Source organism: Dunckerocampus dactyliophorus, chromosome 6 (genome assembly GCF_027744805.1).
Source record: "Dunckerocampus dactyliophorus isolate RoL2022-P2 chromosome 6, RoL_Ddac_1.1, whole genome shotgun sequence".
NCBI lineage: Eukaryota > Metazoa > Chordata > Actinopteri > Syngnathiformes > Syngnathidae > Dunckerocampus > Dunckerocampus dactyliophorus.
This window is the reverse complement of record NC_072824.1, coordinates 21,545,474-21,563,297: the sequence shown is the minus strand read 5'-3', so window position 1 is coordinate 21,563,297 and position 17,824 is coordinate 21,545,474. Positions and strand designations below refer to the sequence as shown.

The following is a 17,824-nucleotide window of genomic DNA, read 5'->3' as shown; positions in this document are numbered from 1 at the left end:
GATGTGTCTGCAATGACGAATGGGCTAGAGACGTGTTTGTTTGGAGTCGTAGTAACTTATATGGTGTTGGAATTGCACTGCTCTTTAAGTGTTCTCGTCAGAATAAAGTTATAGAAAAAGAAAGAGTCAGACAGTCTGTGACTCTGTGGGGAGCGACACTAGTACACTGTGCTGCAGTCTGTCGTCATAAGAGTCGTGGCGTGCCATGATTAGTATGCGTTAATCAAGCAAAAACATTTTTATATAACTATAAAATAAAATGGAGATGACAATAATATGTAATGCCATCCATCCATTTTAAACAAAGGTAAAACTGTTTAGGATGAAGTAGTTTAAAATCACTTAACAAATGGGCACCTTTTCAAAATATTTATTTTTTTTAATTAAAATTTAGGGAGATTATTTAAACCACTGATGACACTTAAGTAGAAAACATTTATTTTACTCCCTGTACATCTCACAAATAGGCTGGACATACATACACTGATACAAATATTAAACTAATCCTGATTTGTGAACACATTTACAGTAAAAGACAAGACAGTAAGTAAACTGCTTATTTAAGTTAATAAATTAAGCAGATTTTCCAGGAATAAAAAAAAAAACAACAACAACTAAGAAGCTAAGAAGAAACTGTACATTAAATGTAGCTCACATGCATTAGGATCATGTGGACTGCCAGAAAGTAAAACAATATTAGACATTACAAAAGGGAATTGCTGTACATGCTGATGTATTCAAAAGGAGTCAGTTGTTGCTCAGATGCTGGACGTGGAGAGGATGTCCTCCACCAAGCGCTTGTACACCCAAGCGTCTCCTTTTAGGCGCTGTCGACGCACCCCGACCACCTCGGGCCTATGCAGCAGACACACCTCCAGCTCAAACGCCATGGTCACCTTGCCGAAGTCGTCCCAGGTCCTGCACTTCACTGTGTAGCTGGAAAAATGTATGTGGTTTTGTATTCTGCTTGAAGATGGAGACAGGTGGTGATCTTTCATACCCTTTCTTGCTGAAATCAACATTTTTCGCTGGCAGGGCAGATAGGATCTGATTGAGCACCTGGTCCGGGTTGGTCTGCCCAGTCAGGGTCACGTTGTACTGAGCCTGCAATTGAGAAGACACCGTTAGAAACAGCCACAATTCAGAAAATGTGCCATGTTCCTTCCTGGGGCAGGTACCTTGATCTTGCGTGGGCCATCACGCAGCGCTCGTCTCTTGCTGGGGGTGAGCATGGTGATCACCTTGTCCAAGCCCCTCTCCAGGGAGCCGAACACTCTGCCTCCTCTTCCCTTCTTGCCGCTGTCGCCGCTACCAGCCATGTCTAAAGAACGAGACCTGTGGAGCAAAGAAGAAAGCAAAACTTTCAAAAGTGATGTTTGTTTTTACACTGTAATAGTTATGTTCTGTACTGGCATGAGGCTCACCTTCGTTCGGGGCTGAAAGCAAGGATCTCGAGGTTCGACTCTTTGCTCTCTGCTGCTTTCTTCTTACTGGGATCTTTAGAACCACTTTCTCCAACTGCAACACACACACACACACACACACACACACACACACACACACACAGCCAAAGATGCTTGCTGAACTGCCGTCTTACAAGATTTAACCTGTATGCATGACACGTGATTAAAACCCATTCAGGCATATTTTTCCTGAGGATTTTGATCAATTACACCTTCACCTAATGTGGCATTCAACTTTACAGATGTCACTGTAGTGTTTTGGTACAGATCCAGATATTTGAACCTTTCTGGTGCGTAAATAATGCATACATTTAAATGATGAACATAAGGTATGTACTCAAGAGGTCAGTATCTATAAATGTTTTACAGCTTAACTTTTGAGGTTTCTTCATATCACCCTCTCCAACCGTACAGGACGTGTACAGTGCACAGTATAAAGCAGGGATGTCCAAAACGCCGACCTCAGGGTCATTTGAACCCCGCGGCTTGTTTTTTTTTTTTTTTTTTTTTGGGGGGGGGGGGGGGGGGGGGGTTACAGTCTAAAAATATACATTTAACAAGAAAAAACATTTTAATGGAAAAAAAAAGTCATTTTAGTAGGATAAAGTTAAAATATTAAAGAAAAAAATGTTTATTTAAAAAGTCCTAATACTGATGTGAAACAAACAAAACTGAAGTGGTAATTTTTGGAAAAGTAGAGGAAAGTTGAAATAGTTGGAAAAAAACCCAGCATAAATGGAAAGCAACACTTAAGAAAATAAAAATATTAACATAAAGTTGTAATCGACTGAGAAAAAAAGCCTTGAGAATAAATTTGTAATACGTGGAAAACTAATGTCAATTTAGTAGCATTTCACCTATATCACAAAACTGAAATGCATTTGTTTTTCTTTAAATAGACGCATCTTCTTAGCATGGCAACATGGGTTGGCTTACAAAATATCAAGGCAGCCCTTGCATCCTTTGATTTTTCAGTTTATGGCCCTCGATGGAAAAAGCCTTAAGGAACTGTGATGACCTTCAGTGTTGTAGGTGCAGTCCAAGTTGACAAAACACTGGACAAACATACTGAGCTTCATTCTTAATTGTACTGTTGAGACCAAAAGAGGTGCACGTCACTATCATGTTTCTATATTGAAATACCTGGGCAGAAGACACACATAACTTAAGTGTCTTCTGACAAGATCAACTTAACCTTGTAGTCACTTGTGGGGGAAGCAAAAGGGGATTCTGTGTGTGGTTAAATGTGCATGTCTTTGATATTTGACAGGAAAGTTGGGAGCATACACATTCAGAGAGAAAGAGCTCAGAGAACACGTCACTACAGCCCATGTGGGACAGAGTGTGGGAGAAAGAGACAGCTACACCTGTCACACAGCATGTCTGGGGACACCTAATGCATCAATTGTGTGTGTGTGTGTGTAGACACAAATACCTTGCACTGCATCTTACAGAACTAGCCTAACGTTACTGCAGTTCAAGCTCTAATTTGTGAGCAGGGAAGATGCTTTAGATCAGGGATCTCCAACCACTGGGCCGTGGCCCAGTACCGGTCCATGGGTGGGGCCCACCGGACTGCGGGAAGCTTTCAGGTGCAATGATAAAAAATATACTTGTAAATAACTACATCAAATTTTATATGAATGCATATCAATTTTGGAAATAAGGGCCATTATTTTATTTAAAAAATAATTCTTATAATATATATAAGAATATAATATATAATAATTCTTTCATGCTGCACAGATCGACTACTCTTCTGTATTTTTACCATTTTTCTTTGACCTCATATTTGGTCTCAAATGCTGATACTATGTGGGAATGCATAAAGCTAAGTTTTGATGACTTACTGAGTGCTAATGTGCATATTTGTCTCAAAGTAATTCATGCTAGCACACTGCCTTTTACCACACACGTGAAACAGCGATGTAATAATCTCTGAAAAACAAACTCCAGGTTTGTATCGGTGGACGGTGGGTCTGCATTCATTTTGTGCTTTTAATTTGATGTTGTTCATGTCTTAGTTTTACACAATACATAATAAATAAGATTAATTAGATCACTTTAATGTCCAAACTCCCCCTGGTCCGCGGGAGATTTGTGGGAACACAAGTGGGTCCGTGGTTGGGGACCACTGCTTACATATTGCCCCCTATAGGTGGAGTGAAAATAACACTCCTGAGCCTTGATAAGCACTCGAAATGTAAGAAGTGAATGGGTCAGTCAAATGACAGTTATGACTTGCCTAAATGAGGCTTTAACAACCCTCCATTTCTATTGGTGTCTTTCACTTGAGCCAGCAGAATTACTCTCCAGATAAGCTGGGTTGACAGTGACAAGTGTGTGTGTGTCCATTCTTATGAGATGAATAATGGGAGGGGAATCAAAGAAAATGAAAATGGCTTTGGTGTGGGGAAAACAAGTCCAATAATAAATAAATGACTTTATTAGCAGAGAACAATTTCGTTGCGAAACAAGTGCCATGTGGTTTGTGCTGCTGTTATGATTAGGAAAGCAAGACGACAAATCAGTGGGGGTGAAACAACTTGTACTGCCACACTATATGGACTAGAGATGGCCATTTCACTACATTGGGGAAAAGTAACAATCAATTTATTATTGAGGGATTGCAGAACCAAATTCTGAATGTCCAGGACTCCTGTTTCCAAGGAGCAGAATAATATGACCTATACTTCTTTAGACAGAAAACTACTTGAGTCTGAATCAACAGCACTTCTGCTGGTGGCAGCCAAGCAGTGCACTGAATTTTGTCTCAGTTGCTTCAAAACAGAGATATTGTAATAATCCATAAATGGACTAATTGATTGTTATGTTCATTCCTAATACGGACATAAATATTTGGGACACATCCCCATTACACCTAAAGAAAGCAGAGATGGAAGATATAGTTCTGTATTTGCCAAAAAGCAAAGTCTTCCTCTTACCTTTAGATGTGACAGCAGTGCCTCTGGTACCGTTGGACACGTTTTGATTGGGCACATTCTTGTTGGGGCGTGGCATCTTCTTGCCAGAGGCAGGAGTGCGAGGCAAAGGCAGTGCAAATATCTCCACGTCTTTCCCCTGCAGGGCGACATTCTCCTTGTTCTCACTGGTCTGTTCGCGGTCTCTGCGCCTCCTCCTCTCCTGGCGGTGCTGCACCGGAGCTTGACCCCTCACAGGAGTTGTATTCTGAGCACATCTTTTGTCCACCTGTGGAGATGCCAGCCTCTTCAGGACAGACAAGATGAATGTTAAGATTAGATTAGAAGATGCAAAACACACATTTCGTCCCCACTTCCACCAACCTTATCATCTGTCATTCGCTCCGTTTTCTCTCTTGCTCCTTGGGGTGTATGCTGTGTGACAGATATCCACTGGCAGTCGTCAATGTAGTCTGAGCAAAGGTCCAGGGAATCCAGAATTACAGCATCGTCGTCGTCAGTGAAATGAAGAGCTTTCTTAGTCTGGGGGGCGGGAAAAAAAATCTCAAATACTGGATATTGAGCTGAAAAAGGCAATGTAGCAAAGCATGCTATGAGAGTGACCTGTAGTCGCCCGTGCAGTGGAGAGACGGCGTCTTCGCTGGCAAGGGGCTCAGGGTGAAGACGCACAGGTTGGCCTCTCTGCTTCTTCGACAGGAGCAGCAAGTATGTGGCTGTGATGTGGTCATAGTGCCACTGAACACATGACAGTGTACTGAGATCACTACAATGTCACAACATAATCATGACCAGCCTAAAGTCCATGAAGCCTAATTTGAGGGGAAAAAAAGTGCTTTTTGGGGCAAATATGACAATATGTGCGCATCGTGTAGACTAAAATGTTTCCATAGCTAGAAAATGAATTACCGTATGTCGAGGTTTTGTTGTTCACTGTAAAAAAATTTTAAAAATAAAAAATTTTTTAAAAAGCCTCCTACCTCCTTAACAAGCGCTATGGTGCTCTCTCTGGATCGCTTCATGTTGACTGCCATCTCTGTAATACAGTCTTCATCTATGTGGCCCAGCTACAAAATAACACATTGCAGGTTTTGCATAAATTTAAGACACAAAACAACAATATAATATAAAGTTATTTATCTTTAGAAAAATAGACATAATTGACCATCTTTGATTGATACTGTCTAAAGTTGACTTCTTGGGCGTACCGGCTGCCTGCTGCACCACTCCACTGGGCTGTTGTAGTCTTTCATCACCCAAGGGTGGTCCAGCAACTGTCGCACTGTCACACGCCGCTTGGGGTCCACCTACAGGACACAAATGGTAACTACATCTAAATATACTGTAACTCTCTCTGCCTTTTTACAAATGATTTTTTCTGTTATGATGTCACATTAACGAGAGTGTCATCGTTAATATATACCTGCATCATTTGGTTGAGCAAGAGGATGCTGCCTGGGGAGAGCCAGCGGGGGTTGTCATATTTTCCTCTCTAAAAGTACAACACTTGTCATTAAAACAAAAGAGCAGTACTAAACCTCAAATATGAACTAACATCTGGTGGCTATGTATTTTCAGATGAGCTTTATAGGTAAAGTCCAAGCAATGACCTTTATTAGAAAGGATGACAAAATATTTTAAGTGGCTCTTCAAGCAAGAATGTGTTTTTCCCTCTCATCTTGACATCTGAAGTCTTTGCTTCACTGAATGATGAATGAGCAGTTTGACAGTGAAAATGTATGCAGTGTCTGTACTCTTTGTGAAATGACCTTGTCAGCGACAGGTTTAGGAGTATAATTTGTGACACAGTAGGTTGGAGGTCAACCTCAACATATTTTGGTTCATTTGTGCTGCATGTTCTTCACCTCAAAAACGTATTCAAGGATACAAACTGGACTGGTCGCCGGCCAATCGCAGTACAAAGTGGGTCACTTTTTGATGTTGCGTTGACAATTGTCAGAGTAAAAGTTTGTAAGTTATTTTATTGATCATTAATGGGATAGTTCGGATTTTTGACATGAAGTTGTATGACAACCCGATAAGCAGTCTAGTGCATCAACAGTGACTGATCTCCCACTTCGCCCCGTGAGCCAAGCTCTGGTCGGATTTCGGTGATGAGGAGCGTAGTTGCGGTTAGTTGGCGGGCACATCGAAGTAAAGAGTTTGGCTTTTCAAAACTATGTGCGTTCAAAAGAGTAATACATTTGCGCCACAAAAATGCCTCCTCAAAAAAAATAAGACCTCAAAAATCATTAATCGTTATTTTCTCTCCCGGCGTATCACTGCGCGCTACATGCTCCACAGTGTTTACATGCGGCGATGAGGACGTTATGACTGCAGGTCGCAGCAGTCTTCATCCGCTGTGGAGCACATGCACAAAACAATGGACAGGCGACAGCGCGCAGTGTTGATGCACTACACTGCTGATGGAGATGTCATACAACTTCATGTCAAAAAATCCGATCCTATCCCTTTAAGTATGCCGGCAATTTCTTAGCATCTTGAGTCAAGTTTGGTTTAATAAAATAAGTCTGATATGTTCATTATCATTCGTTTATTTGTATATGTGGCCATATATTATGCATATTAGTAAGTAATGGTTCTGGGGAAGAACCATGATTCCAATTTGGATGATGAGCTGAAAAAGTTTGCGAGATTCAAAACACTTGGAAATGTATGCCAGGTATTGTAAGAAATTGTTTTCTAAAAGTTTGACAGAATTCTGGCACTCTTGTAGCAATAATGCATGTGCATTGGCCTGTCACAATAATCTATGAATCAATTAACCACACAATAAATAAAAACAAGCTTGATCATTTTGCCAGCCTCGATATATTGACATGTGCATGTGTGTTTGTTTTATTCCTCTCCCTCTACCAAACAGGCTGGATGACAAGAAAGTTCAATCTGTGCATCTGTCTCAACACCTGGGCATGTTGGTTGTATAGAGTGAACCCTCCTGTCAGTCACAGTCTCTTTGGCCCAGTGGGGGGACGCGGGGCGCTACTGAATGCACACACAGAGTGCTGCAAGTGTGTGTCGTGAGGAGTGACAAGCAAGCAAACTCAAATCGGTGATTCTTCTGAAAGGGGTACCACCGAATGAGTATTCACAGGCGTACCAGCCACAGTGCCGTTACTTCGGGGGTCATGACGCGCAGACTACAGTAATTTGAAGCCATAACTATGTGAAAATATTGAATAAATATTAAATAAACATATTGAATAAACATGGGAAACAGTGTTGAATACTTTACCCGTGCCTGTTGTGTATAAAACACGACCTGATGTCAATTTCAGCCCATTTGAGCATCATCATTTTGTGACGTGAAAAAGTTTGTGCTAAAGACACTTAGTAGAAAATGGTAGAACTTACGTTTCAGCTGCCACGATTCCTAAAGTCTTACACCTCATTGTGCACCGAACGCATTTTGCTGCATCCAAAACATGTACTTTGACCAAACTCCAACAAAACATTACATTAAACGTAAATAGCGTATTCCACACACAGTGTTGCTAAATGTGGATCAAGGAAGTGTGTATACAAATGAGCTGACGTCTGCATTAATACACAATATGAACTTCAGAGTATTTCTGGATTTTTTCTCTGTTTTTTTGTCAATTCAGACAATAATGAAAGTGACAATGATTCAAAATATAAATGTTGTGACATTCCTATTACAATGTTAAATACTCTTGAGAAATTTAAGTTTATTGCTTTTGATACGGTACTTGCATTATTATGCCACATATTATCATTACAGTAATGAAAAAATTGTCTCAAAATAACGTTGACAATTATATTGTTCATTGGCAATAATTTGTAGGACAATTATCGTCCAGCAAAATTTGTTATCGTGACAGACCTATCGATGTGCAGAATAGAACTTTCTAGAGCAGACTTCAGGGGAGGCGCAGCTTGAGCAAAATAAAGGGAAAGATTTTTTAAACATGCTAAACTAACTTCAGTTATGTTTAAAGGGAAACAAAATTAATTGCTTTTTAGTTCCTACAGTGAGAGAGTAAACAGAGTCTGGGTTGAGCAAGAAACACCACAAAATATGCTCCATAAAATCAGTTTTTCTTAGAGTAGGTGAGGCCCCAATAGTATTATGTTCTGAATGGTGGGGCTCACTGTGCCGCACTTTAAAACACCTGACCAAGAACAAGCTAAATGTCAATAAAACCACAAAAACAAAGATCTTACGGTAATTTTCTTGTAGAGGACCATGCAGGTGTCGCCATCAAAGGGCAGATAGCCACATAGCAGAGCAAACAGCAGCACGCCCATACTCCACACGTCAGCCTGGAACATAGAAACATTACAACAGAAAATCAAGACTGTGACATGCTGTAGGACAGGGGTCACCAACGTGGTGCCCGTGGGAACCAGGTAGCCCCCCCAGGACCACATGAGGTGCCCGCAAGCCTGCTTTTCATTCAGGTTTTCAGTTAATAATGAAAGAACAGTAGAAAGAAATGCATTCTGAAATACAAAATGCAAGTTGTGGACACCAGCATTTTGTTAATGTTCTGGTAAAACAAGCATATTCGCTTTGTTTGGGTTTAAAATAAGCTCTGAAAATAAATGTTACATAAATGAGTAGCTCTTGGCCATTTTCATTTTGTAAAAGTAGCTCTAACAAGGAAAAACATTGGTGACCCCTGCTGTAGGAAAAATGCTTTTACGGTTCTCAGTGTATGGCAATTTAGGCTGTGTGGATTTAAAAAGGAGGAGACACACTTGTAGATGAAGCCTAACAGCAGCACTTACCTCTGAACCAATATAAGCTTTTCCCTCGATGAGCTCAGGAGCAGCATAAGCCGGGCTTCCACAGCATGTCATCAGCTCATAGCCAAGACCTCCCTGTGACAGATGGAAACCCATGTAACACCAAGTGTACATGTAGCACAATACTAAACAACACCAATTAATAAATTATGTCTTATGACTGACAATAGTGATACACTGATTATGATTCGATAGTCTTGAAAAAAACTATCCATTGAGTTTCATTTGGTCTGTCATTCATACATTCTAAACTGCTCACTTGCACTCTTCTTCACAGTAGTCACGTGAAGTGAGCAGTTGAAACTGTCAGGTATGAAAAAATTAGCCGATTCTGGTCTGCAAAAAAGGTGTTTATAAGGTATAACCTCATCAGAATTGAAGAAATTTAAGAATTTTTACATATGTCATGATCTAAAGTACTGTTACAAACACAGAAAACGTTTTCCTACTCTAACAAAACAAAGGAAGTATTCGTTTATTAATATTGTGGTTGTACTTTTAATATTTTGACCCTCTCGTGTCGCTAAATAAATAAGTATAAAAAACACTTCAGACGTTTTCCACGACTCTTTTGTTAAATTGCTGCTAATATCATTATCTTTATGAAAGCAGAATATATATATAATATTGAATATCATTAGACTCTGCACCACTGCAGTGTTCTAGTACTTAGCCAACTACTTCTACACAACAGTGTTCATATGTTGATGTACCTTAGGTTTGGCACATAAGCCGAAGTCTATGAGCTTCAGGTTGTGATCTCCATCTATCAACAAGTTTTCCTACAGTTTAGAGAGACAGCAAACATTAGACAGTAAAGCAGGCCCATAAATCCTGGTTCTGTCTCACAGGCACTGCTTCAACTCTACAGAAAAGCTTGTTTTTACCGGTTTGAGGTCCCTGTGTGCGTAACCGTGGCTGTGGATGTAGGCCAGGGCTGACACAATCTGTCTGAAAAACACCCTTGTCTCCTCTTCTGACAGCCGTTCCTTAGCTATGATGTAATCAAACAACTCTCCTCCAGGACAGTACTGCAAGAGACAAAAAAAGATACGAGAAGACCTATAGGACATAAGCGTATTATGATAGATTTTTTCCATTTGCTCACCTCTAGTATCATAAAAATCTGAGTAGACGACTCAATGACTTGGTAGAGACGGCAGATGTGCTGATGACTCAGGTTCTTCATCGCCTCGATCTCCACCTTCACACGAGGCAAATCATCCTGGAAAGATGGCATAAAGAGCTTATAGTTAACAATACAGTGGGTATGGTGACATTTAATACAACTTTTTGATATTTTTTAAACGTGTACATAGTTTGACATGACTTTTAACAAGTGTCATCATCTTACAAAAGACGTGATCTACCTCCCAGAGGGAGCTCATGAGCTGTATATTTCTTAGGTATACCTTTTGAGTGTGAAGTTACTGTGTGATGATTTTAGCATCCTTTGTAAGATGACACCATGAGTCAGACTGTTATATTGAGTAATGAACTCCTGCGATTGACGAGCTCCTTGTGAGTGTTCTCATAGCTCATGATTGGCTCCTGTCAAATAAAGAGCTGCCTGGTCCTCACGGACTCGTGTGCGCCACAGTGTGTCTTTTTATGATGTGGATGTGTGACTAGTGCTGCTTACATATACGAATCGTTTTTTTCTCTAGTACATATTACTTTTAGTCTTAATTCGCATGCTTAAAACCACATAAAAATGTGTAATCAACTATGATCATTTCGACTGCTCCCCCCTCTCTTCTCATGCAAAGGACTATTTCATGTTACTACGCATGTGCTGATTGATTCCAGAAAAAAGGAGCAAAACAAACTTGTTGCTGCAGTTTGGAGAAAAATGAAACGGAGTTACCCCAGTGGAGTGGGGATGAGGAGAAGGCGAGAGGAAAAGAGTTTTGATGAAAACTACCGAGTGTCAACTTTTTTTCACAGTCACAACAAATGTACAGACACGACGAGCAGAATGCAGTAGTTTTAGGGATGAAGCTGAGAGTGACACATTTCATCACATAGATGTGAGTACTAAAGCAGTAAACTACGTTGAATCTTGCTCAATGCTACTATCAATTACAGTAAAAGCGTTTAGATGATTCACTTGTAAAAATAATAATAATAATAATAATAATAATAATAATAATAATAATAATAATAATAATCCCCCATGGATTTTAAGGACTTTATCTAGATCAGGAAATAGGATATTTTTCTCATATTACCACTTGTTAGTAGATGATAAGCATTCATTTTAAAACATTTTTTTTTGTTGGGTGGGGATATAAACATGGCAATGTAACTAGCAACTTATGCTGACATAACTAACAGATTTCAAAAGCTGGAAAAAGTGGCCTAAGTCACCTTTTGTAAAAATTTTAATTAAAATTAAAAAAAAAAAACACTGTCAGTGCAGTACAGGCCTCCAAATGACTTAATATGCCCCTGCATTCAGATAATTAGGAAGAAATACAAATTTACCTCAAAAGTATTTGGACATGCTCGAGGCTTAACTCATAAAAATGAATGCTAAACATAAACAATGAACAAATTAGCCATTTGTAGACTCACCCCGAGGTCTTTCTTGTTCATAATCTTAATGGCCACCTTCTCGCCTGTCAGGATATGCCGACCCAGCTTCACTTTAGCGAAACCCCCTAAAAACACGATGTTTATAATGATAACATTACACACGAAAAGGCACTATTTGATGTTTCGTCAAATTTGTAGTAACAAACATTACCTGAGCCGACAGTTTCATAAACCTCGTAGTATTTGTGAAGCTCCTCGGCCCAGCGGGCCTCGGTCCTCTCCACGGGCATCCTGCCTGCTTCAGGCTCACGCTCTTCCACCGGCTGGGGGACACAACACCAGCCGAAGTGGCCACGAAGGCGCACATTAAACTACATACAGGCAAACTACTAACCAAATAAACACGACGTCGCTAAAATGTCACGAACAGCAGTTAACACCAATTATCTTGGTAATGTCCGTCCAAGCTATCCGCTTAAACAACAAAAGTAATGTAACTTACTTTGGGGAAGAAGCCCACCTCACAACAGTTGTCGTTTTTTCTGGGTTATAAATCTACCAGAATATGTCAAGCGAAACACAAAAAAAAGTCACTTCCACAGATGTTTTGTCAAACAAATTTGAATTTCGCACGTTAACCTTAACTTCCTGCTTCCGCTTTAGGCCACGCCCCAGCCCCCTATTGGTGGAAATAGGCAGTGTTGCCATGAAGGACGTTTGGACGGAGCTATCTATGATCTATGAAAAATTTGAAATACATTGTTTTTGTTGCCTAACTGTTTCCCAAGTATATTAGTGCTTGTGTGAATGTACAAACGAAAAGAATTAACTTAAATTTCTTTGTAGAAAGGCGCTTTATAAAAGTAAGCACATTTACTTGTATTCAGTTACAGCGCAGCTTTGACACATCCAATATGGCCGCGACGTTGACGTATCGCAGCAGTGGACAAACCCACTCAATGCGGAGTCTACGTATATATTTCTATGGTTTAAAATCAACTGTGGCATCTCTCTCTTTTTGTTCTACAGTATATTTATAAGCTATATATATATTTTTTTATTTATTTTTTACAGTATATGCTGTTAACCTTTGTTAACTTGACTTTGTTAAGCAAACGCCACACTGGTCACTGGGTTGAGAGCGTGGACTTTTAGCCAACTGGCTAGCACGCTCATCTCTCAATCAGTGGAGATGTGTGGTCTCGGGATCGAGCCCTGGCAGTGTGCCGTGCTGGAGCACGCAGGATGACCACTGTTACTCAAGATCATGCACAATATACTGTATAGTGTGCACAGTGTGTGGGATGAGAAGAATCCTGTGTTGCAGCATGTTCACAAATTGGCTAGAGCTGGAATGTGGCTGCAGGTGCTGACCAGAGAATGAATGAATGAATTTATGGAGTTGAAAGTTGTGTGAGTCTTCACCTGTTCACGATCCAAAACATGCAATTAGGTTAAGGTGACAGGCGAGCACAGTCAGTGCAAGTTTGAAGACCTCTGCTCTTTGCAATTACAATCCAGCCACTATCACTATTGTATTGATGTGAAAAGAGGCATGTTTAATTGCACTTCTTGCAGTATACTTTTAGGGCACAAGAAGCTGGTTTAATAGGTAATTGCAGTCATACACTTTTAAAATAAAACCAGTGCAAGGTTAATGGGTGTAATGCTGTAGAGGAATGTCAGTGATTGTCAGCCAATGTTTCTCAGGGTTGTTAGTGAGGTAAACGTTGGTTTGGGGAAGTCCAGGTGTCAGAGAGATGGTGGAACCCCTCATTTGGTCTCTGGGGCAGCTGGCCCGCCAGGATGGGACAGGACAGGAGGACTTCAAACAAGCCACAGCTGGAAGGAGAAGGTGAGCAAGAGGAGAAACCCAAAACACACTCACACATCGACCACATAGAAAGACCATGTACTGTGTCGCCTAATTTAAGTGATAATTGTGCAAAAGCATCAACAATAAGTTGATACTATTATGCTTCGAATGATCTAAGTTCTTACGTTGATTTGTGCCTGTATTTATCCATTTCTTTAAATTATTATTATTTTTTGCTATTTTTAAAGGGTAAATGGTAACCATTTACCATTTTTAACAACATTTAATATTATTCTTGTTATATATTAATATTTTTCTGTATGATATAGGTGAGTTATTTTTGTATTTATTCAAATTATTTTTATGTATTGCTATTTTTAATCATATTAAATGAGGGTGTAACGAGACACTCAGTTCACGAGACGAGGCAATACACGAGATTGGGCCTACGAGACGAGATGAGATATTTTAACAGTACCTTTCAGAAAAGTACAATGAAAAAATATAAAACATATATGACATTATATTGCAATCTAATAATTTAATTTCTACTATGTTACACTTTTGGGAACTCTGTGTATGCTTGCGGCCCCGTCTGCACCCAGTGTGACAAAGAGAATACAGGTATGCCTGACAAAAGGGCTCACTCCACTTATGTTGTTGTTCTGCAGAACAAACATGACAAGGTGCTGAAAGCAATGCACAGAGTGAACCTCTTCCTGCCTGTTTGGAGGCGAGAGACTAGAAAAACAGACACTCATGCACATGGGAATATATTAAGGCCAACAAAATGATCGAGTTCATTTTCATTTGTTGTGTAATTATTGAATTAATTTCTTATTGTCCCAGGCCTAGTGCCCGCCAGACAAGAAATCTTGTCACGTTTTAATCTCGCGAGATCTTGTGGCATGAGATATTGTGACAGCCCAAACATCAAATAAGTATTGTTCTTTTGATAAAATATTATATATTTATAGGCCCAGCCATTCATCTTTTTTGTTCTTCATGTGTGTGTTTCTTATTCATTCGTTCATAATGCACCACATTAACCTGTTCAGGGTCATGGCTACACATTGCTGAGGAATCTTGTCTAATCTTGTTAAAGATCTTTGTTGAGACACTGCTGCGCCACAACCACACACTTTCGAGGTTTAATCAGAGGTGACACATTGCCTAATAACACACACACACACATACACACACACACACACACCAATAAAGCCAAATAGACATTCTTGTCGTGACATCACTTGAGGTACAACGTACTGTAATTCCCAGGATTTCATGTTCAACTTTTGTAGAGCGTGTCACTTCACAGCTCTTTGACTAGTGGTTATTCACTGCAGGGGGTCGGCGTCTCTCAACTGGCTATGTGCCAGAGAGACACAACCTAAGACATTGTGTGCGTTCATTTTCAGCATGAATAGTGAGCAATTTACGCTTTCATGTTGTTTTACAGTTTCATTTGTTTTCCTCTTGATATAACAGCAATGATATAATGATACAATCAAATCTGTTGAAGTTTTCTATTTATGCAAAATTGACATTTTAATGTTGTTCTAGGGGCCGCACGGCTGTCTAGTGGTTAGCATGTTGGCCACACAGATCGGGAAGATCTGGATTTGAATCTCCATTGGGCATTTCTGTGTGGAGTTTGCATGTTCTCCCCGTGCGTGCGTGGGTTTTCGCCGGTTACCTCCCACATTCCAAAAACATGCATGTTAGGTTAATTGGCGACTCTAAATTGTCCATAGGTATGAATGTGAGTGTGAATGTTTGTCTGTCTATACAGTATGTGCCCTGCGATTGGCTGGTGACCAGTCCAGGGTGTACCCCGCCTCTCGCCCAAAGTCAGCTGGGATAGGCTCCAGCATGCCCCCGCGACCCTAATGAGGAGAAGCGGTGTAGAAAATAGATGGATGGATGTTGTTCTAGCCTGCAGCTTTGCCAACTATCAACCAATCCAGCGACAGGCATGGGAGTTTTTTTTAAACTGTCTAAATTCTAGCATCAAAGCTAGATTTGGGCCAACACACGTCCAATACACTATTGTGGAAACTTTTAGACTATTTAAAATAGTTGAAAAATACTTTAATATGGGAGCTTTAAAGTCATCATGGTGCAGTCTCGCATACTATATGTGCCTCATATCGCCATACGTAAGAAGAGCTAAAATTCGTTGCAATTTCTCAGTTATGGCAATTTCACAACCATGCTGTGAGCAGCTGTGACATCCATCACATTTTTGTACCATTGCCGTGCTTCCCAACCATAAAAATTAAATCACCCTTGTTTCACTGTCTTGTCAACTCTCTACAATTAGATTTAGGAGTCAGGTTTTACCCAGAAAGTGTCCCAGAGGCAAAACAATGTAGTTCTGCACTACTGGAATCATTCCAAATTTGACTACACGTGAAGCCCTGTTTGTGTTATTGGTGCCTCCTGGCCAAATGATTTCCAGTCATTTCTGAATCACTGTGATAGTTTACCATTGTGTTCACTGATTCAATACAAACTATGAATCCCAAAAGAATGAATCACTGCTGAGTGGTCAAAGTTGCTTTGTTTAAAATATAAAGCCATGTCTGCTGTGACCGTACCATTGATGTACGGGTTATGGGTACACGTGTCACTGGGTGGTACCCATAATGGTACACTGGAACCTCGAAACCTTAGAAGTTGAACACCCATGACATAAGTCGAAATTCAACCAAAACTTTGCACACTTTACACTCACAGGAGACCTCAGCATAGATTACAAGTGTTCACTTCAAGTAAATTTGCTTTTTCTGTGGCTTTTTGGGGAACAGCCTTCCCAAAGAAGAATATAATACACAGGAAGTTCTGTAAAGTAACAAGATCTTGTCACGTATTCTGTGACAGGGGTGTTCAAGGTCCAGCACAGGGGCCACTTGTGGTCTTTTATTGCTGTGCTTTCATTGGCTTGTTAGCACATTTGGAAAAAAAATAAACCCACATCATAACATTACAAAGGAGGTTAAAAATGTAAAATGTTTACTTTGAAAAAAAATTCAACCCAACAATTTTAATGAATTAAAAAAAAATAATTACAAAATTAATTAGAATAAAAATTCTCTCTTTAAATACAGTATATACAAAAAATAAAAAAATAATAAATACAGTATATACACAATATAAATTTTGGGGAGTTTTTTACAAAATAAAAAACAAAAATGTATTAAAATGACACCAAAGCGCCCCATGCATCCTTTGATTTTTCAGAGAAAAAGTTTGAACACCTCTGGTTTAGGGTCGCACTGAAAAGCAAATAATACAAGGTGATGAGAAAAATGTTGGACTCTCTAATACAAAGCTGAGATATTGGCTGTTTTTATTTAAAAATGCTTAGCACTTCAGAAGTGTTCCCCTGATCTAAACCCAATTGAGAACATTTGGGGGTGGATGGCAAGGGAAGTTTACAAAATTGGACATCAGTTCTAGACAGTGGATGCCTTCTGTGAAGCCATCTTCACCACTTGGAGCAACAAACACTAACATCAAGCACGCCAAACCAATTTTTCAGGTGATTAACAAGACTGGCACAGCTGCTCATTACTGAGTACTTTTTTGAATATTATATTTCAATTTCAGGGGGGGGTTTAAGTTATTTTGTTGAGCTTCAGCTATAGTCGGAAACTTTTGATCAGCTGATGAACGGCCTATTTCACTTTAATGCTTACTTGCAAGAAATTGCATACACGGTTTTTTTTTGTCTCACTCCCATTTCTTCTTTTGCATTTTGAAGCTCTACTTAAAACCTCCTTAAGATCCAACAGTGCAAAAATGTAAATTCTTGCAGTTTGTCAACTGGTCTTAAGATTTTGATCAGGAGTGTAATTAATTGTTTTTACATTTACACTGTTTAGCTTCTTTTTAAACTTTTGTGGTCGGACTGGTAAATGGGCCATACAGTATGAGACAATGTGACTTACCTTTGTGTTGTCTCTCATTTTTTTCGAAAATATAATCATTAAATTATTTTTACACATGCATGGCAGTTGATGACCAAGGTTTGGCCCTGGAACAGATCATTTCCGTTCCCTTTTTTCCAATAGGGATTTTTTTTCCCCCCCCAGTCAAACAAATTAGAGGTCAACCACCTTCCATTTGACCTTTACAGGTTGAGAACATACCTGTATTTTTTTAGTCTTAGAAAAGATAAACATTTTTTTTTAAATCCAATAATTAGCCCTGTGGGGTACGCTATTGTAGATGTTGCTTGAAGAGACAAAAAGTGACAAACACATCTTTTGAAA

At 39.6% G+C, this 17,824-nt stretch overlaps 1 protein-coding gene across 1 annotated transcript; it reads right to left on the bottom strand.

Moving 5' to 3' along the window:
* Positions 1–422: 422 nt before the first annotated feature.
* melk (maternal embryonic leucine zipper kinase) lies at positions 423–12,379 on the bottom strand. The gene is made up of 18 exons (XM_054779172.1): positions 12,234–12,379; positions 11,943–12,054; positions 11,771–11,856; positions 10,302–10,418; positions 10,081–10,224; positions 9,907–9,975; positions 9,176–9,268; positions 8,609–8,707; positions 5,826–5,894; positions 5,611–5,709; positions 5,383–5,469; positions 5,009–5,140; positions 4,769–4,927; positions 4,409–4,691; positions 1,425–1,518; positions 1,179–1,335; positions 1,001–1,104; positions 423–936 (listed from the first exon to the last, which is right to left on the bottom strand). Exons 2-18 carry the CDS (start codon positions 12,019–12,021, stop codon positions 759–761), a joined length of 2,049 nt encoding a protein of 682 aa, XP_054635147.1. The 5' UTR covers positions 12,022–12,054; positions 12,234–12,379; the 3' UTR covers positions 423–758.
* Between the last annotated feature and the right edge of the window lie 5,445 nt (positions 12,380–17,824).